The following is a 24,098-nucleotide window of genomic DNA, read 5'->3' as shown; positions in this document are numbered from 1 at the left end:
TGGACGATGGGGGTGGCCCAGGACTTGCTAAACACATCTTTGAAGTCCATGCATTTCTGGAGGGATGGCACTAAGTTCTGGAATTTCCTTGGGGGGGTGGATCTGGGCTTGGAGTCAAGGGGATCTGACCATGGCGGAGGCAGTGGGAGTGACAGAATGAGACTGAGCCAGTCTATGTGGAGGCTGTGTTTAACTAATCAGGGATGGCCCAGGACAATGGGAACTTGAGGAGAGTCAATAACAAAGGGTTAACTGTTCATGATGATTGCTGGATGAACTGAGACCCACCAGGGCATGGCATAGCCAGTCTTTGACTGTTCAAGGCATTGACCATCAAAAGAGCAGATGTGGGTAACCCCCACTGGGCAGCCAAGCTGGAATCTTTAAAACACCCCTCTGCATCAGAGTCAACGAAGATGGAGACTGCTCGATGGATGCCCCACTCCAGGGAAGCAGGTATGAGAGTGAGTGGTGTCGAGGAGGGCCGGACAGGGGTCACGCTCACCAATACTCCTCGACCTACTGGTGACTGCTTGACTTTTACTGGGCAGGTGGCGATGAAGTGGCCTGGTTGGCCACAGTACAGACAGGAACGGCTGCTGATTGTCTTTCAGTCGGTGTCAGGTGGATATGTTCAACTGCATAGCCTCGGGCTCTGGAACAGGAATTGTAGATGGGGGTAAACGGCAGAGCAATGTAGTCTGACAAGGAGCTTGGAACTCACCCGGTGCCCCCCAGGGACCCTCTGGAACCCCACCCTCTGCATCACTGCTGAAGGCAAACATCAATAAGGATGGACAAATCCACCAGGGCTTCAAAGGTGGCAGGAAGGTCCTGGGTGACCAGCTCATCTTTGATGTCTTCAGAAAGGCCATTCAGGAAGATGTCATACTGAGCCTCTGGCGGTGGCTAGGGTCCAGAACTCTATGGCGTAATCTGACACAGATCTGCACCCTGGCGCATGTGGAGCATTTCACAGGCAGCCTCTCTCCCATGTTTGGAGTGATTAAACATTTTTCTCATCTCTTCAGAAAATAATTGAAAACTGATGCAGAAAGGTGAGCCTGCCTCCCAGACGGTTGTTCCCCATTCTCTCACCCGACCAGACAGTTGGGTGATGACATAGGCTAAAATTGAATCCTGTTTCAATTTTTCACTGGCAGAATAGAAATTTTAAGAGAAAAAAAAACAAAGTGATGTGTTATGTCCGTAGCCCCCTCCTTTGTGAGAATCGCCTGATCACTGTTGGGTTGAGTCAAACGGGGGGCCCAAGACATGAGGGGGAGACGTGCAGGATGTCACGTTTCTCCCTCCCCCCCCCCCCCCCATAGCGATGTAAAGCTACGGGACATGGCCATTGTCTCTTGGAGACAGGTTTGTGGATTGAGATGCTCTGCTACGTGAATGCCCTCGGGCAAAGTGGGTTGGTTGAGGGAGAGACTGCATCACCCCCAACCTGATTGACATCTAATACCCTGCAAGTCAGAATAAAAGAGGGGCTGTAGGAACAACCCCGCAGACGCACCAGAAGAAACATTAAGCGACCACGTAACAGCAGACGGTCATCGGAAACCAAGCCACGTGCGTTCAATTCCGTGGCTGGAATTGGTGGCTGAAACCACGGAAAACAGCTTTTTTAGCTAACAACGGGGAAACCCGCTCCCCTGACTCAACGGATTGACATCATAAAAGACTTGGGCAAGTTTAAACCGCATCACTTTAAACCCAACAACGCTGCAGCTTGAACGAACTGATAGTGACTTATCTTTCCATCGGACAATACAGTAACCCCTAGACAACGATAGAATTATTTCTTATTTGTTATTATTATTATACCCACGCTTAGATTTAGTATTGACGACGTATATTTTCTGTATGTTTGCATTAATCTTCTTTTTGTGCCCTTTTTCAATAAATACTTTTAAAAATAGTACCATCAGACTTCAACGGACCTCTTTATCTTTGCTGGTAAGTGATCCAGTTACGGGAAGTTCGTAACAGATGAAAATTCTGAACAGGTGTGTGGAGAGAGAAACAGAGTTAGTGTTTCAGCCAATAATTCATTATTAAGAGACAAGAAAGAAAAAAGATGTTTTTGATTTGCAGAGATTTGAAGATTGTATTTAGAAATATCTCTGTAATCAGCTGTGCCAGATAATGGTAACTACGTGTTAAGCAACATATTTCTGTGGTGAGGAATGATCAGCAAAGATGGAATGGTCAAAGTCACGGCAAACTTCAAAGTTCAAAGAAAATTTATTATTGTGGGCATTCACAGTAAATACAAGAAACACAATAGAATCAATGAAAGATCACACCCAGTGGGACAGATAAACAATCAATGTGCAAAAAGACATCAAACTTTGCAAATATAAAAATAAAGAAATAATAATTTAAAAAATAAGCAATAAATATCAAGAACATGAGATCAAGAGTCCTTGAAAGTGAGTCCATAGGTTGTGGGAACAGTTCAGCAATTGGGCAAGTGAAGTTATCCCCTCTGGCTCGAGCCTGATAGTTGAGGGTTAGAACTGTTCCTGAACCTGGCAGTATGGGGCCTGAGGCTCCTGGACCTTCTTCCTGATGGCAGCAGTAAAGATTAGAGCATGACTCGGATGATGTTTTCCTGCAACAGCATTTCATGTAGATGTGCTCAGTGGTGGGAGGGCTTTACCCATGATGGATGGACTGGGTTGTATCCTCAACTTTTGATAGGCAATTCCATTTAAGGGTATTGATGCAACCAGTCAGTATACTCTCTGCCATACATCTATAGAAGTTTGTCATGCCGAGTTTTCACAAACTTTTAAGAAAGTAGAGGCGCTGTCGTGCTTTCCTTGTAATGGCATTTATGTGCTGGACCCAGAACATATCCCTTGAAATGCTAACACCATGGAATTTAAAGTCACTGATCCTCTCCACCTCTGATCCCTCAATGAGGAATGGCTCATGGACCTCCGGTTTCCTATTCTTGAAGTCAATAATCCCCTCCTTGGTCTTGCTCACATGAAGCGAGAGGTGGTTGTTGTGACACCACTTAGCAAGATTTTCAATCTCCCTCCAATATGCTGATTTGTCACCTTTGATTCAGCCAATGACAGTGGTGTTGTCATCTTGCAAGCATTCTACCATTTTTCTCTCTTGGGATCCAGTATCAACCTGATTTTCCCATTCTACCTGCATATTAAAATTTCCCATGACAATCATAACACTGCCCTTTTGACATGCATTTTCTAAACCCCATTGTAATTTATAGCTCTCATCCTGACTACTATTCCGAGGCGTGTATATAACTCCCTCCCGGGTCCTTTTACTTTTCAGTTTCTTAATTCTATCCACAAGGCTTCGACATCTTTCGGTCCTGTGTCATCTCACATCCCCAATGACTCCTGCAAATTCCTGCCCTTGACGGGTTCAATAAATGAAAGAGTTTCTGGATTATAGTAAGTCATCCTTTATCCTTGTCTAAGGAGAAAATGATGTTCAATGAGCCCAGGTTTTTGAAGTGGAGTGAGAAATGCAGCTGCCAACAGCTCTGAAGACCAAGGGTGAATCCCATTGAACACTTCCGTGAAGTTATCAGAATATTAATGCTGTCAATATCTTAGTCCACCAGAGGGAGCAGTGGAGCATGGAATGTGGATTCAGCAGGTTGGAACTGCACAGGCAGTGAGGGTTTGAACCCTGAGGGACAGAATTTACATGTTAGTTTCAGCGTAAACTTTGGGGAGTAAGAATTTTCTATTAAATTCTCCCTTGAACAATTAATAACCTTAAAACAAAAATATTTATTTCTACAGAGTAAAACAATGCAACAGCCAGTTTAAGCCAAGAACTTGGATTGGTTAACATTTCACCACTACAAACCTGCACACCCCCCCCCCCCCCACCTCCCCAGAGATAGGAAACCTAAAACGTTCCTGGAGCATAATTGTGTCAGTGTGATGTCTCTGGGTGAAAATACATCCATCATGAATCACACTGAACAGCAGTTGAAGTTATGTCTGTATTGGAAGATTAGTGCTGTCTGTATTTTAGTTCACCAGAGGGAGCAGTGATGCATGAAGTTGAACCAGGCTCTTCCAAGCATCATCTATGTTGGTACAGTTAATGTTTCCCAGGGTCAGGTCCTAGTGATGTCAATCAATGTGCAATGTCTGTTCAGCTGATTTCAACCTAAATTGGAACTCTCTATACAATGGCTGCTGGTACAGTATAGAAACAGATCCACGTCATTCATAATACCAATACAAATCCCACTTGCTGGCATGAATTCCATATTGCTCTATGCTCTGCTCATTCAATTTATTGTCAAGATCCATACTCCGCCACGTCTTCTGATAGATCATCCCAAATACTCTCTACTCCTTGTGTGAAACGTTTACCCATCTCCTTTCAATATCTTTCAACCATCTTAAACCCATGACACCTAGTTTTAGAATCTGAACCATGAGAAACAAACACTGTCCATGCTTTATAATTTTAGATTCTTCTATCACATCACCACATCCTCCTCTATTCCAGGAAACATTAACTCAGCTTATCCAATATCTCCATATCACTTAAGCCCTCCAGTCCAGATAACATCACTGTGAATCTTTTCTGCACTCTCTCAGGTTTAACCATATCCTTCCTATCACATGGAAATGAAACCTGCACACAATATTTCCACTGTTGGCTAACCAACTTTTTGTAAAACTGTGATATGACATCCCAACTCTTAAGCTCTATCCCGGCTGATGAAGACAAGCAAGCTAATGACTTCCTCTACATTCTGTTTACTAGTGTACCCATTTTCAGTTAACTACGTACTTGTACTCCAAAGGCCTTGCTTTGTTCAAGTCTGATTCAACTTTCCAAAATGTGTCAGTTTGCAATTGCCTGTGTTAAATTTGCTTGAGATATAAAGGGACACTTTGCAAGCAATGAGAGACCTAACTGGGCAGCTTCTGAACTCATTGCTTAAGTATCTAGAGCACAAAGTGCACAAAACAGGTCAAATTGTTTGCAGCATTTAGCATTGGGTAGTTCATCCAAAGAGTGTCACTACCTGAGGCTTCAAGAGGGAAGCATCTGGCCAGTTGGGAGGGTTACAAACATCAGGACAAAAATAAAGATATGCCCATTGCTGAAGAGGTTATTCCCAAAATGTCTTCTGACACACAGCTTTACATTTGGAGCTGTCCAATGAGCAAAATATTCACTGACAACTTTTCAAGGTCTCTAATGGGAGAACTGTGTAAAAAATCTGTAGGGTAACCTATAACCACATTCTTAGGTCTTCACTGTTCTCTTTATGGAGCTCAAAGTCACTAAGTCCTTTCAAAGAGTGCCCATCACCAGCAGAACACAGTGTGTGGCCTTCGTCACAATCTCGAGCAAGAGCCCTTTATTTAAATGCCCGTAGTAGAAACAAGGTTAGTGAACTTGTGGCACAGATCAGTACCAAGGCATATGATTTAGTGGCCATTACAGAAGCGTAGTTGCCAGGTGGAGGTGACTGGGAATTAAATATCCAAGGGTATCAGGTAATACAGAAAGATAGGCAGGAAGGCAGAGAAGGTGGGGTGGCGCTCTTGATTAAGGATGAGATCAGGGCGATTGTGAGAGACAATATAAGATCTACGGAGCAGAATGTTAAGTCCATCTGGGTAGAGATTAAGAATAGTAAAGGGAAAAAATCACTAGTGAGTGTTGTCTATAGGCCACCTAATAAAAATATTGCAGTGGCAGAGGCGATTAACCAAGAAATAACTGAGGCTTGTAAGAACAGAATGGCAGTTGTCATGGGGGATTTTAACTTCCACATTGGTTGAGTGAATCAGGTTGGTCAACGAAGTCTTGCGGAGGACTTCATAGAATGCATCCGTGATGGCTTCTTTGAGCAGCATGTTGGTGAACCTACAAGGGAAAATACTATCTTAGATCTAGTCCTGTGCAATGAAACAGGTAAGGTTAATGATCTTGTAGTCAGGGATCCTCTTGGAAAGAGTGATCATAGTATGATTGAATTTCACATTCAGATAGAGGATGAAATAGTTAGATCTAAAACTAATGTATTATGCTTGAACAAGGGAGACTACAACAGGATGAGGGAGGAGATGGCTGATGTGGATTGTGAGCACAGGCTATTTGGTAGGACAGTTGAACAATGGAATACTTTCAAAGAGATTTTTCACAGTGCTGAACAAAAGTATATTCCAGTCAAAAGTAAGGACAGTAAGTGTGGGGAGAGCCAGCCTTGGAGAACTAAGGAAATAAAAGACAGTATCAAATGAAAAGTGTACCAAGTCGCAAAGAGTAGTGGGAGACTGAAGGATTGGGAAAACTTTAAAAAGCAAAAGAGAACAACTAAACAAGAAATAAGGAAAGATAAAGTATGAAAGTAAATTAGCACAAAATATAAAAACAGATAGCAAAAGTTTTTATAAATATATAAAGTGGAAGAGGGTGGCTAAAGTCAACATAGGTCCCCTGGAAGACGAGAAGGGGAAATTGATATTGGGGGATAAGGAAATGGCTGAGGCACTGAATGACTATTTTGTATTGGTCTTCACGGTGGAGGACACTTCTATTATACCAAAGAAGGATGTTATGGATGAAATGAGAGGTGAGGACTTTGATAAAATCACTATCACTAAAGAGATAGCGATGAGCAAACTAGAGGGCCTGAAGGTAGATAAGTCCCCTGGTCCCGATGGGATGCATCCCAGGGTGCTGAAGGAATTGGCGGAGGTTATAGTAGATGTGTTGGTAATCACTTATCAAAGCCTCTAGACTCTGGGCAGGTCCCAGCGCATTGGAAGACAGCAAATGTCATGACACTTTTTTTTAAAAAGTATGTGGGCAAAAGATGGGCGACTCTACGCCAGTTATCTTAACGTCTGTGGTCAGGAAAATGCTTGAAGCTGTCATTAAGGAAGAAATAGCGAAACATTTAGAAGGGACTGGTTCCATTAGACAGATGCAGCATGGATTCAGAAAGAGCAGGTCCTGTTTGACAAACTTACTGGAGTTCTTTGAGGACATAATGAGTGCAGTGGATAGAGGGGAACAGGTGGATGTCGTATACTTGGATTTCCAGAAGGAATTTGATAAGGTGCTGCACAAGACTTATAAATAAGATACAGATGCATGGAGTCGGAGGAAGTGTATTGGCATGGATAGTGGATTGGTTAACCAATAGAAGGCAGATAGGTGGTATAAATGGGTGTTTCTCCAATTGTCAGTCAATGGTGAATGGGGTGCTGCAGGGGTCGGTACTGGGTCTGCAGCTGTTTACCATTTACATTGATAATTTGGAAGAGGGGACTGAGTGTAGTGTATCAAAATTTGCTGATGACACTAAGCTGAGTGGAAAAGCAAATTGTACCGAGAATGTGGAGAGTCTGCAGGGGGATATAGGTAGGTTAAGTGAGTGGGCCAAGGTCTGGCAGATGGAATACAATGTTGATAAATGTGAGATCATCCACTTTGGAAGGAATAAAAGAACAGCAGATTATTATTTAAATGGTGAAATATTGCAGCATGCTGTTGTGCAGAGGGACTTGGGGGTACTTGTTCACGAATCGCAAAATGTTGGTTTGCAGGTACAACAGGTTATTAAGAAGGCAAATGGAATGTTGGCCATTGCTAGAGGGATTGAATTCAAGAGCAGGGAGGTCATGCTGCAACTATACAGGGTACTGATGAAGCTGCACCTGGAGTATTGTGTGCAGATCTGATCTCCATATTTGAGGAAGGATATATTGGCTTTGGAGGCAGTGCAGAGAAAGTTCATCAAGTTGATTCCAGGGATGAAGGGGTTAACCTATGAGGAAGGATTGAGTTGCCTGGGATTATACTCTCTGGAGTTCAGAATGAGAGGAGATCTTATAGAAACATACAAAATTTTTAAAGGAATACATAAGATAGAAGTAGAAAAGCTGGTTCCATTGGTAGGTGAGACTAGAACTAGGGGACATTGCCTCAAGATTCAGGGGAGAAGATTTAGGATGGAGATGAGGAGAAACTGTTTTTCCCAGAGTGGTGAATCTGTAGAATTCTCTGCCCAATGAAGCAGTTGAGGCTACCTCACTAAGTATATTTAAGAAACAGTTAGATATGGTTTTACATAGTAAGGGAATTAAGGGTTATGGGGAAAAGGCAGGTAGATGGAGCTGAGTTTACGGACATGATCTTATTGAATGGCGGGGCAGTCTCGATGGGCAGGATGGCCTACTCCTGCTCCTATTTCTTATGTTGTTATGTTCATAGAAATAGATTCCATGTGTTCCTGCAATCACACCAATAGACATGATTCAGATTTAGTTTATTTGTCATTTAGAAACCACAAATGCAATACAGTTAAAAAATGAGACAACGTCCCTCCAGAATGATATCACAAAAGCATATAACAAAACAGACTACACCAGAAAATCCACATAACATTTGGCAATCCCCAATCCAGAGTCCAGAGAGGCTGCTGCATATTAATATCACACTACCGTCTTAGTGCGTTCCCTGGAAAGGAGCTCCAAATCCACCAGATAAAACAAGATCAAAAACTAAAGCTACAAGACCTGCACAAAACCACATAGCTACAACATATAGTTACAACAGCACAAACAATAGCATAATTGATATATAAAAAAACAGACCATGGGCACAGTAAGAATAGTCCAAAGATGTTAAAAGACTATAAGTTCAAAAGAAACCACCACACAGTTTCCACAGGGTCCCAACAGACTTGCCATCCCACGCCGGTGGCAGAAGGGAATACCCCCGCTATGGACTTCCATGGCGCCACCCGACTCAGCCTCACAGACGCAGCACACAATGAAAGTGAGCTGACCGCAGCGGACTCCGAGTCCATCGAACCTCCGAGCCGACGACCATCCCCTCTGGCACAGCTTCTCCGAGCACCATCCTCTGCCGAGCGTATTAAGACAGGCCTGCCAACGGCCATTGGCAACGCAACCCTGAGGACTGGGGGCCTGTTCTTCCCAGCAGAGTCCTGGACTTCACAGCAGCAGCAGCAACGAAGAAGGTCTTCCTGGAGATTTCCCGATGTTTCTCCGTGCTCCCATGTCCATTTTCAATCGATTATGATTGCACACGGCACCCCACTTCACAATAACAGATAATCAGCTCTGGAGTGAACGCTGCAAGCTGCTTCACGCTGCCATCTTGGAAGACATACCAATAGACATGACCTTATAGTACCAAGTTTGTTTTGCATCTGCATCAGCCTCACTATAGTAATATCCCAAACAGGCTTCTATAAGTTATAAAATCCATTGTCCGTACATCATATGCTTATTCCTATGGACAACAGAACTAATTTCTACCTCTCCACTTCGCTCTCTCTCTATCTCTCTCCCTACTTTAAGCAATTCTTCTTTGTTAACAGTTTTATGTGTTTTTATGTCATTCATTCCAATACCATAGAGGGATGATTATCATATCGTGATTTTTATGCATTTCCTGACTTACAGACAAAAATTAACTTTTATCATCTTTGAAAACGAAATCTGTTTGTTACCAGTGATGGCCTGTGTCCCATGGATGCGTGTAGCAAGTGTTACACCTGTGCCCCCAACTCTGAGGGGCTGAAGGATCCAAAGTAGCCCCCACCTTTTTGAGAATCACAAGATCACTATTAATTCAGGTCAGGAGACCCAGGAAATGAGAGAGAGATGTTTGGAATGTCCTGGCCCCTCAGCAATACAAAGCCACGGGAAACGGCCATTGTCTCTTGGAGGCGGAATTGTGTACTGAGTACTGTGCTATTTATTTGAAGCCCTCAGGGAATGACCAAAAGTGGGCTGGTTGAGGGGTGGCATCCTACCAAACTGATTGACATCTGAGACCCTGTGAGTCAGGATAAAAGAGGGTCTGGGGAACAGCCCCTTTAGACGCACCAGAAGAAACGCTAGAAATCCTGTAACAGCGTAATAGCGGCAGCCGGTGAAAAGCCACGTGCGTCCTTTTCCATTTGCCTCGGAATTGGTGGGCCTTACCACGGAAGAACGGCTTTAGCCAAAAACAAAGGAGAAATCAGCCCCAACAACTCTTGAAGGATTGACATCATAAAAGGAATGGGCAAGTTTTAAACTCTCTCTCTTGACTCCAACCAAAGGCTGCAGCCTGCATGAACTTGAGTGACTTTTATATTTCCATCGGACAATACATTATCCCCTAGACAATGATAGAGCTATTTCTTATTGATTATTATTATACCCGCGTTTTTAGATTTAGTATTGACGACGTATATTATCTGTATGTTTGCATTGATATTATTTTTGTGTATTTTTATCAATAAATACTGTTAAAAATAGTACCATCAGACTTCAACAGACCTCTCTATCTTTGCTTGTAAGTGACCCAGTTACGCGGTACGTAACACAAGTAGTCAAACTCATGAACTATCTGCAATGTTGCTACCTTGTGACTCCAGCTGGGGAGCAAGTGCCAGCCATTATTGTTTAGCCAGTAGCACACAATATCACTCCTGCCTACCTCTCTCCCTCATTCCTTTTGCTATCTTTTTAAAACATGCTTATCCTTAATAGCCATTCCTTGTCTGCTGGGGCCCAGAGAAGACAATTAAGTGGTCATAGTAAATCAAGTTCTGCAAAAGTGGTTAAAGGGAAAACTTTCATATAAATCATCATTATTGATTGTGTTTACTTTTGGTAGGGTGCCCCTAAAGGTTCATATTGGAAATGACAATAACCATCTGAATGGAGGATATGAACTAGAAGAACGTTTTCTTTGATCAGAATGTCATTTGCTGTACATTAATTAACCTTTATGAATGATTTCATGAGAAAATAGGAAGCAATTGTCAAATTCCAGCAGTTTAAATCCTTTTTTGCCATTAAGGATTGGCTTGAAAAATTCCAACCAATAGAGATCTAGCATGTACTCTTCAAATTTAAACTTACCAGTTGTGCCTGCTGAGTATTTCTGTTTCTTTCCGAAGGTTTCTGCAGGTCTACATGAAACAAGCCTGCAAATGAACATTGTCACTGCAAGCATCTCAACTAAAGGCAGCTTTATTGAACATGAGGCACCAGTCTTCTTGTTGCTCTGTTCTGAGATCTAATGCAAAGATGTTTGGCTGCACAATAAATGAATATGCTGGGATGAATTCCAGAAGGCAACATTTTATAATATCACACCACCCTCCCAACACACACACACACACACAAACGCACTTGTGAATTGCAACATTTCGATGATACAGTACTTTTCAACCAACATCTCGGTTGTACAAATATAATATGAAAGTGGCAACAGTGAGTGATACAACTTGAGTGAAGAATGCTTAGGTTTCTTATTCCATCATGCTTTGAGTTAGAATTTGTACCACTTATTCATTCATGATACGTACAGTATGTGTCAATGGTGAGGTCAATGTTCAATGTTCCCCGAGGTCTGCATGAGCACACATCTTTTGCTACTAGCACACAAAGGAGTTTAAAATGCGTGCAAAAGGTTGTCACCCTCTACCTCATTGGTATGTAAAGTATATTTCACGAACATACATAATCATATTTCCTTTTCCGGTTTCCGATGCAATGTTGACAACATGGAGTTTGCGATTCTTTGTCTATAGATTTTCGAACTAGCTTATTTATACTATTTTTATTGAAGAAATTATTCACTGCACACATGTTATTGCCACTGGGCAAAAATTGTACAGCTCAAGATTTTTGTGCACACTGGTCAGTACAAATTAGAGGGAATATTGCAATGTTTGCTGCCTATATCTATTGTACCTGGTGAGAATCTCTTTAAATCACTGTGGACCATGTGGCATGGCTCCCATACTGAACTAAATTATTTTATTGCATTTATTGGATAAATGTTGAAATATCTTGGCTGATTACTCAAAATACACACCATTGTTTAGGTTCAAGAAACTCAGATGAATATTAGCATCTTGTAAATTATTCACTAGATTCCATTTTTATATTGAGCCTTTTTCTCAACTTCCTTTTTTATCTGATCACTAAAATATTTTACTATCCACCTCTTTTGCTAATTCATCTATATTTTCTTGATGCATTTCTTAATTTTGTATTGAGTTATTAGATGTATTGTTTCACTGAGATCATGAAAGGGGAGGCAGGTGTCAGAAATGGACCAGGTAAATTTGAGGGCATGGTGAAAGTTGGAGGCAAAGTAAATGAAGTCGCCGGGTGCAGGAAGCAACACCAATGCAGTCGTTGATGTAGCGTAGGAGAAGTGCAGGACGTTCACCAGTATAGGCTTGGAACATAAACTGTTCCCCGTAGCCAATAAACAGGTAGGCATAGCTGGGACCCATGTGAATGCCTTGGCCACACCTTTTGCTTGAAGGAAGTGGGAGGAGCCAAAGGAGAAATTATTTAGAGTGAGGACAAGTTCCGCTAGGCAGAGGAGAGTGGTGGTGGAGGGGAACTCGTTGGGTCTAATGTCCAGAAAGAAACGGAGAGCTTTTAGACCTTCCTGGTGGGGGATGGAGGTGTATAGCGAATTGACATCCATCATAAAAATAAGATGATGGGAACCAGGGAACCTGAAATCATTGAAAAGATCCAGAGCATGTGAAGTATCATGGATGTAGGTAAGAAACAACTGAACTAGGGGGAATAAAACAAGAGTCGAGGTATGTAGATATAAGTTCAGTGGGGCAGGAACAAGCTGAAACAATGGGTCTACCTGACAAGCGGGTTTGTGGATTTTAATTCCACTTCCCATTCCCATTCTGATATGTCTAGCCATGGCCTCCTCCACTGTCGTGATGATTCCACACTCAGGTTGGAGGAACAACATCTTATATTCTGTCTGGGTAGCCTCCAACCTGGTGGCATGCATATTGATTTCTCGAACTTCTGGTAATGCCATGCTCCCCCCTTCACCATTCCCCATCTACAATTGTTTGTACTTTTCCCCCTTTCACAGTATCTTCTTGCCTGCCCATCACCTCCCTCTGATTGTCCTCCCTTTTCTTTCTTCCATGGGCTTCTGTCCTCTTCTATTGGACTCCCCCTTCTCCATCTCTGTATCTCTTTCACCAATCAACTTCCCAGCTCTTCACTTCATCCCTCCCCCTCCTGGTTTCACCTATCGCCTTGTGTTTCTCTCTCCCCTCCCCCCCCCACCTTTTAAATCACTCCTCAGCTTTTTTTTCTCCAGTCCTGCCAAAGGGTCTCAGTCCGAAATATCGGCTATACTCTTTTCCATAGATGTGCCTGGCCTGCTGAGTTCCTCCAGAATCTTGTGTGTGTCGCTCTGGATTTTCAGCATCTGCAGATTTTCTCTGTTTATTCTCTGCTTCATTCCCATTCTGATGTTAGCATCCTACACTAATTCAGTGAAGCTCAAAATAAGCTTGAAGAGCACCTCCACCTCCTCTTCCAACACCACCAAATTATAGATAACACGTAAATCCAATAATTTTAAATTATCAGATTTCAAGAATTGTTTTAGTAATTTTATCTAATCATTTGTCATTTAGATATCTTTTAGGTTTTTGGTAACTAGCGCAAGTTGATCTCCAAACCTTGAGCATATCACACAGGTGGCAAGGGATATGCAGGTTGGTAAGTTAATTGACACTGTAAATTACTGTAATGTGTGAGTTTTAAATTTAAGGACAACTGGTGAGAGCATGGCAAGAATAAAATTAAGATTGGTGCAAAATTAGTGTAAATGGTGCTTGAACGTTGTCATGAAGTAAAAGGGCTCTCGTTATGCTGTAGAACTGTTGGGTGATTTCAATCTCCAAGTGCACAGCAATGCAACTTGTTGGTTAGAGGGATCTTGGCTTTGGAATAGAACTGAAGAATTTTGAACAGTTCTCCATTCGTCCTATAGATTAGTTCCAATTATATGGAGGACTTGTTGGATCTGAAGTGCAATATTGGAATAGGGAAGATTGAAAAGATACATGGTGGCATAGCTGCATTGAGATTGGATTGTGGTGGATCACTTGGTTAAGATTATGAGCTGCATAGCATTATATACAATGGAAAGTTGGGGACATTTGAAGATTCTCCACAATCTGACAATTAATGGACTATTGCGAAGTTTGAAATAGATCATCTGCAGTGCTTGATGCTGTCTTGAGCAATCTTCTTGGAGTGTGAAGAATTTATCTAGGTGAATACTTTGATTAAATGAATAGTTCTGTGGCCACAGAGCCAGAAAGTTTGTTGAATAAACTTTCCTCAGGCTTCCAGCCATGTACAGGTATCGATTTTAACCAAAATTTCGATGGCAAAATCTGTCATCATCAGGCATGATGCCTCGGCATATTTAGTCCGGTGGTATTTATCTCATTGTCTGTCCCTCCTGATTGGGTAGTTCTCATCCAATCGGGTTTCTGTTGTCCAGTCCTGACAAAGGGTCTCGGCCCAAAATGTTGACAGCGTTTCTCCCTATAGATGCTGCTTGACCTGCTGCGTTCCACCAGCATTTTGTGTGTGTTGCTTGAATTTCCAGCATCTGCAGATTTCCTCATGTTCTGTTGTCCCACCTTGTTTACAATCAAATTCCAGTTCTTATTTAGAGCGAGTCATTCGCCTTTGTTAAAATTCTTTTCCTCTAGTTTTATTTCAATGGCTTCCTTCACCAGGAGGTCCCAAAAGCCATGGACACAGCACAGTGGTTTTGTGTCGTCAAAGCCAATCCGATAGCCATTGCCAATGCAATGTTCTGTTACTGCCAATTTCTCCAGGTAACCCAAACTAATGCAGGTTTCCACTTTGCGTCCTGTTTGGCTGATATACGCTGCTCCACATTCACAGGGAATCCTGTAAATATCAGCTATCCTGAGCCCCAGGTTATTTTTGACTCGTAAAAGCTGTGATTTGAGCTTCTTATGGGTTTGTGGATGGTATTAATCTAGCATTTCCACAGAAACCGTGAGAAAATATAGGGAAGACAGGCAGTAGCCTCATTGTTAGATTTCATGGGTTTTCCATCAGCCCTTTCAAGGGGCCAATTGATTTCCTTCACCTTGTAGCCATTCTGTAGGAATGTTGTTCCTTCTTCTTTGGCTAACTGTGTGAAAACTATTTCAGATCCACCAGGAAATAAGACAATTACACACAACCTTCCTACAGACTGGTGGGTCAAAGATGACCTCGGACTCAGAATGGCTGGCATTCACAGGATTTCCTGTGAATGCAGAGCAGTGTGTATCAGCCAGACAAGATACACAGTGGAAACCCACATCAAGGAGCACAGGAGGCATTTCCGTTTGAGCTACCCAAAGAAATCAATGGTGACAGAACACTGTTCTACTGTACCATGTCAATGGATTTTGGGATTGCCTGGTGAAAGGAGCCATTGAAATAAAACTAAGGGGAACATCATCTTAACAAAGACGAAGGTCTCGCTCGAGTTAAGAACTGGAATTCGATTGTAAACAATGTGGGACAGTGGATACCTGACTGAATGAGGACTAACCAATCAGGAGGGATGGACAATGGGGGTATAAATACCACTGGACCAAACCATGCCCAGGCATCATCCCTGATTAAGGTGGCAGAGCTTGTCATCGAAATGTCAGTTAAAATTGATACTTGTACCCAGCAGGAAGCCCAAGAAGAGTTTATTCATCAGATATGCTGGGAAAGCACTAGATCCTTTTTCAGAAAGCTTTTCAATTTTTTGTAAGGCTTATGGTTTATGTGAAAATAGATGAGACGTGATACTGGTGAATTGGATTGTCAGTTTGTCTATCACAGTTTTAAAGTTTTTCATAGTATTATTACCAATTGGGGCAGCTGGACACCCTATCCTTGATAAGAGCTCCTCTCCATTTTTTGTACTGTGGATGGTCGCGGTCATCCCCCTCCTGTGGTTGGTACCACATAGTCAGAGGGACCTTGTGGGGCTGAACAGACATTACCAATCATTATCTGTTTGGTTGTTTCCCCAAACAAAGACAGCAGCAGAGTAAAGGGCCGAGCGGTAAATCATTGGAAACAATCATAATCTGATGCATGTAAAGGGTATGGGTCAGCACATAAGGTTCTCAGATGACCTGCCCCTACCCCTGCCCCATAGCACAAGTAGACGATAATAGGATGTAGGAAGACATTGATGATTAAATTCGCTATCCCAGCATGAGGGAGTACTGTACCTGAGGACGAGGCCGCCCGGTGAGCGGGACCTCGGCTTGCGACAGCCGGCCCATTGTCTCCTCGCTCATTCACCCCGCCTCCACATGGAACCGCCGACGCCTTCATTTCAATTGGCTGCCACGCTCGGGGGGAGGCCATGACGTCGCACTCAGCGCGACGTGAGCGTGTCATAAAGCCCGTCGCTGGGGAGACAGGGTGCTTGTCTGACTTCCCGGGCGGTCAGTTACCATGGGGGTCTTGGTGGGCGCAATTGATCAAGGCACTAGCTCCACTCGGTTCATGGTGAGTACACAGCATCACCTCACTCCAGCGCCGAGGGCAGCCTGCGGGTTGGGCTCGCCTTGCTTGCAGGGCAGTTCCGCCATGGTGTATGCACGTTGCTGCTATCAGGTCGTATTCAGTGCAACTTCTCTTGGTGTGCGAATCCAAGATTTCCAAGTGCCCAGAAAGTGTCATGTCTCGTATGCCACCGCCAGCGAGAGTGAAACATTATACCATAGCATATTGTTACATTTGGCAGAAGCATATTGTTTGGTTATGTTGGAACTAACGTTAATCTGAATAAACTGCAGTATTGTGCGAATGTCTTGGACATCTGTAAAAAAAATCTGTTAAGTGAAGATGCTTTCAAAAATAATGAAACGAGAGGCATCGATCATCTGGATAGCTAGAGGCTTTTTCCCAGGGCTGAAATAGCTAGCACGAGAGGGCAGTTTTAAGGTGCTTGTTACGCAGGGGGTGGTGAGTGCGTGGAATGAACTGCTGGCAGTGGTGGTGGAGGCGGATGCGATAGGGTCTTTTAAGAGACTCCTGAATAGGAATGTGGAGCTTAGAAAAATAGAGGGCTATAGGTAAGCCTAGGTAGTTCTAAGGCAAGGACATGTTCGGCACAGCTTTGTGGACCGAAGGGCCTGTATTGCGCTGTATTGTAGGTTTTCTGTGTTTCTAAATATCAAGTATACTGTAAAGAGTTTTAAAAAAACTAAATTCAATATTTGGTGTGACCACCGTTTGCGTTTTAAACTATCATTTATCGTATCGTTACACTGTCGTGCAGTTTTATACAAAATCAATTAGGTTGTTTCAGTCCTGTCTCGCTTGCTTGTCTCCAGGTTATCGCAGACAGCCTCCAGGGCTCTCCGGAGGCCATACGAGTTGAAACCAGATAAAAATATAGAGTGCCTAGGACATCTGCACAATGCTAAGATTGGTGTGCAGATTTTTGATTCTGGTGGTGGGGGGGGGGGGGGGTGCAAACAGGTGTCGAGCGAACAGTCTGTTTCGATTCCCGATCCTTCATTTAGGCTGTAGATTTCTGTCCATGGTTTCTGCCTGACTTGCTGAGTTCCTTCAGTAGTTTGATTTTTGCACGTTACCGTTGATCATGGAAGGGCTTTCACAAGAACGCATTGTAATTGGCATTTGCAGCCGGTAGATATTAAAAGATTTTAAAGCATATTTTTTCATAATTGTGTGCGTGGTGTAGCTTTGCAGAACTGACCAACTGTAGCTCCTACGTGTTTCATCGACTGGAAAATAATCCGCTCCTGATCCGACCTTTCCGTGCAAGCTGTCACACATATATTTTGCAAGATGTTCTGTACAGATTGTTGCTGACAGCTATCCAACGAGTTGGGTTGCAAATAGTACGTCTGTCCTGACATCCTTGGATGGGTTTTATTCTCCACTACACATCTTTAGAAGTTTGTCTAAGTTTTAGATGACATTATGAAAGCACGCTAACGTCTAAGAAAGTGCAGGTGCTGCCTTATTCTCTTCGTAATGGCACTTGCAGCTGCACCCGGGACAGATCCTCTGAAAAGATGACACCGAGGAACTTAAAGTTGCTCACTCTCTCCACCTCTCGTCCCCCTGATAACGACTGGCTCATGGACCTCCAGTCAATAATCATTTCCTTGGTCTTGCTGACATTGAGTGAGAGGGTGTTGTGTCTCTGTACAACCTGATTAGTTGGTGTGTTAAACTTAAATATGGCATTGGAGCTGTACTTAGCCTCACAATGAAGTGAGTAGAGCATGAGGCTAAGCACACAGCCTTGTGGTGCATCTGTGCTGAGAGGAATTGTGGTGGAGGAAATGTTGCCAATCCTAGCTGGGTTTTTTTTTTTGGGGGGGGGGGTCTGCAAGTGAGGAAGGGATCCAGTTGCATGAGAAAGTATTGAGGTGTAGGACTTGAAGCTTGTTGATTAATTTTGGGGGGGGGGTGATGGTATTGAAGGTAGAGCTGTAATCCAGATGTCTGGAACTTTGCTGCCCAGATGTTCCAGGGCTGAGTGAAGAGCCTTTGAAATGGCATCTGCTGTTGACCTGTTGTGATGTTGGGAGGCAAATTCAAGTGAATCCAAGTTGCTTCTCAAACAGGAGTTGATATGTTTAATCGCTTACCACTCAACACACATCATCAGTGGATCTAATTGCTCCTGGACAATGGTCATCGAGGCAGGTTACCATGTTCTTGGGCACCAGTATGATTGAAGCAGTTGACTGTCAGATTGGGATGTTGGAGCCAGCTCCCCCAGCATCCCTTAACAAGTCTGATTTACCTTAACCTAATCACAGGACAACTTGCAATGAACAGTTAACTTCCCACCAATCTCCCTCCTGGCACTTATCCTTGTAAACTGAACAAGTGCTACACCTGCCCTTACACTTCCTCCCTCACCACCATTCAGGGCCCCAGACAGTCCTTTCAGGTGAGGTGACACTTCACCTGTGAGTTTGCTGCTGTGGTGCACTGTCTGGTGCTCTTGGTGTGGCCTTTTATATATTGGTGAGACCCGACGCAGACTGGGAGACTGTTTCGCTGAACACCTACGCTCTGTCCGCCAGAGAAAGCAGGATCTCCTAGTGGCCACACATTTTAATTCCATGTCCCATTCCCATTCTGTTATGTCTATCCATGGCCTCCTCTACTGTCAAGATGAAGCCACACTCAAGTTGAAGGAACAACACCTTGTATTCTGTTTGGGTAGCCTCCAACCTGATGGCATGAACATTGACTTTTCTGACTTCTGTTAATGCCCCTCCTCCCCTTCTCACCCCATCCCTGACATATTTAGTTTGTTTTTCTTTCTCTCTCTCTCTCTCTCTCTCTCTCTGCCCAGCAGTCTGCCTGTTCTCCATCTCCCTCTGGTGCTCCCCTCCCCCTTTCTTTCTCCCTAGGCCTCCCGTCCCATGATCCTTTCCCTTCTCCAGCTCTTGGCTTCATCCCACCCCCTCTGGTCTTCTCCTATCATTTTGCATTTGCCCCTTCCCCTCCTACTTTCAAATCTCTTAGTATCTTTCCTTTCAGTTAGTCCTGACGAAGGGTCTTGGCCCGAAACATTGACAGTGCTTCTCCCTATTGATGCTGCCTGGCCTGCTGTGTTCCACCAGCATTTTGCGTGTGTTGTTTGAATTTCCAGCACTGCAGATTTCCTCGTGTTTGCTCTTTAAACAGTTAACGTGTGTTTTTGGACTGGGATGGAAACGGGAGCACCCAGGTAAAAAAAACACAAGCATCTCACAGGGAGAATGTACAGAGACTCCTTACAGAGGATGCTGGAATCAAACTCTGAACAACAACCTGAGCTGTAATAGTGTTGCGCTAACACACCAACATGGTAGCATTGTTCCTTTTATCACATCTTCAGTGTGACATGTTTGTTCAATTGGTAATTTCTTTTTGTAGTCAAACTTACATGTGTTTGCAGTCAGTTTTTGAACTTCAGATTTATTTTTGGCTTTCTAAAAGAAGTGTACAGTTGTCATGAAGATTGCCAAAGTTGGGGTTGCTTTGTCTCCATTTATTATAGAATGACCTTTTTCTAATGTGTACAGTCTGTACTTGCACAAACATCAGACATTATGACCTAGTTAAGTCAGATTTTATATTACTGGCATATGTTGCGAAATTTGTCAACTTTATGACAGCAGTATAATGAAATACATAGAGAACTGGAGGAAAAAATGAGTTGCATTAAGTGTGTGTGATATATAATGTTAAGTTAAAATAAATTGAGCCAAAAATTGAAACCAAAAAAAAGTAGTGAGATGATGTTCATGGGTTCAATGTTCATTTAGAAATTGGATGGCAGAGGGGATGAAGCTGTTGCTGTGTGTGCCTTCAGGCTTCTGTACCATCTTCTAATGGTAACAGTGTGAAGAGGACATGTTCTTGTGGTGGGGATCAATGGACACCACCTTCCTAAAGCACCACTCCTTGAAGGTTATGTTAGAGGACTTGTAGACTGAAAACCTAAAAACAAGCTTTAAAATCGTAACGTGGGATTCAGTTTCCAAATTCTAGACTAGAATGCTATTAAAATTTTATTGCATCATTATTGCTTTTAGAAAATTACTTTTTTTTTGCTCTGAGCTTTATTTCATGTGTTGGTGATAATTTTAAAAAAAATCTACCCCCAGTTGAAAAACTAAACAATAAATACTGACCTTGTTGAAGGCAGTTGTAATTGTTTTTATCTTTGACATTATAAACCAATATAGAAAACCTACAGCACAATACAGGCCCTTTGGCCCACAAAGCTGTATCAAACATGTCCTTACCTTAGAAATTATCTATGGTTACCCATAGCCCTCTATTTTTCTATGCTCCAGGAGTCTCTTGAAAGACCCGATTGTATCCGCCTCCACCACCATTGCCAGCGGCCCATTCCATGCACTCACCCTCTCTGCGTTTATATTTTTTTTAAAAAAACAAACTTACACCTGACATCTCCTCTGTACCTACTTCCATGCACCTTAAAACTGTGCCCTCTCACGTTAGCTATTTCAGCCCTAGGAAAAAGCCCGACTATCCACACAATCAATGCCTTTCATCGCATGTACTTCTATCAGGTCACCTCTCATCCTCCGTCTCTCCAAGGAGAAAAGGCCAAGTTCACTCAACCTATTCTCATAAGGCATGCTCCCCAATCCAGGCAACATCCTTGTAAATCTCCTCTGCACCCTTTCTATGGTTTCCACATCCTTTCTGTAGTGAGCTGACCAGAACTGAGCACAGTACTCCAGGTGGGGTCTAACCAGGGTCCTATATAGTGGCAGCATTACCTCTCTGCTTAACTCAATTCCACAATTAATGAAGGCCAATGCACCATATTTTTAACTAGTCAACCTGCGCAACAGCTTTGAGTGTCCCATGGACTCAGACCCCAAGATCCCTCTGATCCTCCATATTGCCAGAAGTTTTACCATTAATACTATATTCAGCCATCATATTTGACCTACCAAAATGAACCACTTCACCCTTATCTGGGTTGAACTCCATCTGCCACTTCTCCGCCCAGTTTTGCATCCTATCCATGTCCTGCTGTAACCTCTGACAGCTCCCTACACTATCCACACACCCCCAACCTTTGTGTCATCAGCAAACTTACTAACCCATCCCACCACTTCCTCATCCAGGTCATATATAAAAATCATGAAGAGTAAGGGTCCCAGAACAGATCCCTGAAGCACACCACTGGTCACTGACCTCCATGCAGATGTCATTCTGAGATCTGTACTATTTAGATACTATAGCATCTGTCATGAACTTGGCCTTGACACATCTAGAAAATGGGGCCAGTTCTGTCAGAGTGGTGTTTCTGGATTTCATTTTGGGATTTAACAAGATTGCCCAACAGAGCATGATGAGCAAACTCCTACTTCTCAGTCTAAATAAACCACTGTGCAGCTGGGTTTTGGACTTCCAAATAAGCAGATGTCAGAGTCAAGCTGCATAAACATTCCTTCCACCCCATCCTCGCGTGGGTGCCCCACAGGGCTGAACCCATTGCTGTACATTGATCGCACATGACTTCAAGGCCAGATACCTGAGTAATCTTGTTGTCAAGTTTGCCAATGACATGACAGTGGTGGAACACATCACCAACAATGAGATGGCCTGTGGGGTGGGGGTGGAATGGAAGAGCTGAAAGCCAAGTGCTAAGCAAATAACCTCTTCCTTAATATCAACAAGCCAAAGGAGATGATTATTGACTTTTCAAAAGAACTCTCCCTCTACATCGGAAACCATTAACAGGTTCAAACTTCTGGAAGTGTGCATTTGCGTAACCTCTCATGGTCCCAGAAAGCATCCAATGGAATCAGGAAAGCTCACCAACATCTTTCTGAGGGCTAAGGTCAACCAAATAAGTGATGAGTGCACTGTGCTTGGCTGTAAAGGAGTGTGCAAGTGGGACAAGTAAGTGTGCAGTATCTGTGGCTTCCACTTCATGTTATGAACCAATTGTATATTTATGTATTCGCTAGTCTGTATATACACGTTCGTATATACATGAATACATATTTGTTTCACAACATAACTGAAATATGAATTACTCCTTGTGTTATTGTTGGTGATAATGTTACTTTCTTTTGCCATTTCCTACTGGTTCCATCTTCCCTTGCACCCCATCTGCAGACTATACCTCCCTTATTTTGTTCTCTTTCACTATCCATTCTTTGCAGATTCTGTAATCTGCAGTACTCTGCTCTGGCTTTCATCTCCCGGCCTCTATCACTATCTTCAACCCCCCCCCCCCCCACACACACACACACACACACCTAACTCCATCTGCCATTCAGCTCCTCTTCATCTGGATCTGCCATTCACTTGTCTCTGATTATCCCACTCCTCTGCTTCAGATTATTTTTTTTCTGTTCTGTTTCAGTCCAGCCTCTTCTCAGTCTCAACTCAAAATGTTGCGTCTGCTTTCCTCTACAGATGCTGCCAGATCTGCAGTTCCTCCAGCAAGTTTTTTGTTCAGAATTGCAAGTCTCTTAAGGCTTTTTATTTTTGTCCAGGTTAAAGTGTCATTCGTTTTAAATCCTTGTTGTTAGTCTGCAAAGTACCTAAGGAGAGTAAAATTGGGAAGACTTGCAAAAGCTACACTGGAAGACTTGGGGCCAAAGGAAATCATGGTCTGGGTGAGGGTTTCAGCAGCACATCTGATATTACATCAGTGGAGCTAGTAACATCCTTTACGCGTGATCTGAAGCTCACCTTGAAGTTCTGTTTGACACTAAATTTGCAAATAATTCTTTTTCCTCGTGTAGAAGTTTACTTGGGGATAAGAATGGGGTCAATGGCATGAGGAAGGTTTCTATGGCAGGATCCAAGGACAAATGCTTCAGCCTTCTCAATAATAAATGGGAGAAGATTCCTATTGATTCCCAGATCAAGGGATGTCATCTGGCAATGGGAAGATCAAATCAGTAGCTGTGCAGTGGTAATGGCACATCACATTGATTGACTGAGGTTCAGGGAGCTTCGGCTGTATTTCTGCCATGAACCAGTTTCCTGTTTGCTATAGAACAGTCTCTTCCCGTTGAAGCCAACCTTGCCCACATTTACAACCTTTCATGGCTGTTTCTCATTTTACCCCATGAAACACTGCATTGACAATGAGTAATGTGCAGTTAGGTGTCATACCGCTCCTGGAATTCTTAGTTTTAAAAATTTGATCAATTGGAGCTTGAATGTACTTGAGCACAGAACATCCCCAGGCCTCTGACAATTAGTTACAGAAGTGTGAGGCTTGATTTTAAAATAAATATATATTTTGGCACTAAATGGCTAGTCTGTTATTCTGATTCTGTGTCCTTGGTTGAAAATCTTCACCTGGAAGAAACAGCATTTGCTTATTTCCGTATCAGAATTTAGTGTCTGAGATAACTTCACATTTTGTAAAATACTAGCACTGACCATTTTTTTGTTTCAGACCCCCTCTCATCCAAGAATTAGTTTGGGAAATATACTCAGCACTGATTCCTAGAAGACAGTCTTCCATGAATATACTTTCTTTTGGGTCCCATACTTTTCCCAAAACTTCCTTGCTGTTACTTCTCAGAGTTGCAGAGCATACTCCCATATGATTTCTATTAAAAATAGACAGCCAGGATTTTTCAGTTTGCGGCGGGGGCGGAAGAACTCTAGTTAAGAAGCAAGTCGGTGCCATTAAAATGGTGCCAA

General features: G+C 43.0%; 2 protein-coding genes across 6 annotated transcripts in view; one reads left to right on the top strand and one right to left on the bottom strand.

Moving 5' to 3' along the window:
* Positions 1-16,148, bottom strand: part of LOC132393207 (TLR adapter interacting with SLC15A4 on the lysosome-like) — a 46,346-nt gene extending 30,198 nt beyond the window's left edge. For 3 of the 4 annotated variants that reach the window (XM_059968175.1, XM_059968173.1, XM_059968176.1), the window contains exon 1: positions 16,124-16,148. The gene's annotated coding sequence lies outside the window, so the exon portion shown is untranslated. Of the gene's footprint in view, positions 1-10,928; positions 13,044-16,123 lie in introns of those variants that run through there. The other variant, XM_059968174.1, reaches the window with a different exon arrangement.
* A 110-nt stretch (positions 16,149-16,258) lies between these two features.
* Positions 16,259-24,098, top strand: part of gk (glycerol kinase) — a 128,744-nt gene continuing 120,904 nt past the window's right edge. The window contains exon 1 of one of the 2 annotated variants that reach the window (XM_059968171.1): positions 16,259-16,406. In XM_059968171.1, coding sequence (XP_059824154.1) covers positions 16,353-16,406 — 54 coding nt within the window. In that variant the 5' untranslated portion in view covers positions 16,259-16,352. The remainder of the gene's footprint in view (positions 16,407-24,098) is intronic. The other variant, XM_059968172.1, reaches the window with a different exon arrangement.

This window comes from Hypanus sabinus, chromosome 4 (assembly GCF_030144855.1).
Source record: "Hypanus sabinus isolate sHypSab1 chromosome 4, sHypSab1.hap1, whole genome shotgun sequence".
In the NCBI taxonomy this organism is placed as follows: domain Eukaryota; kingdom Metazoa; phylum Chordata; class Chondrichthyes; order Myliobatiformes; family Dasyatidae; genus Hypanus; species Hypanus sabinus.
This window is presented reverse-complemented; position numbering and strand designations above follow the sequence as displayed.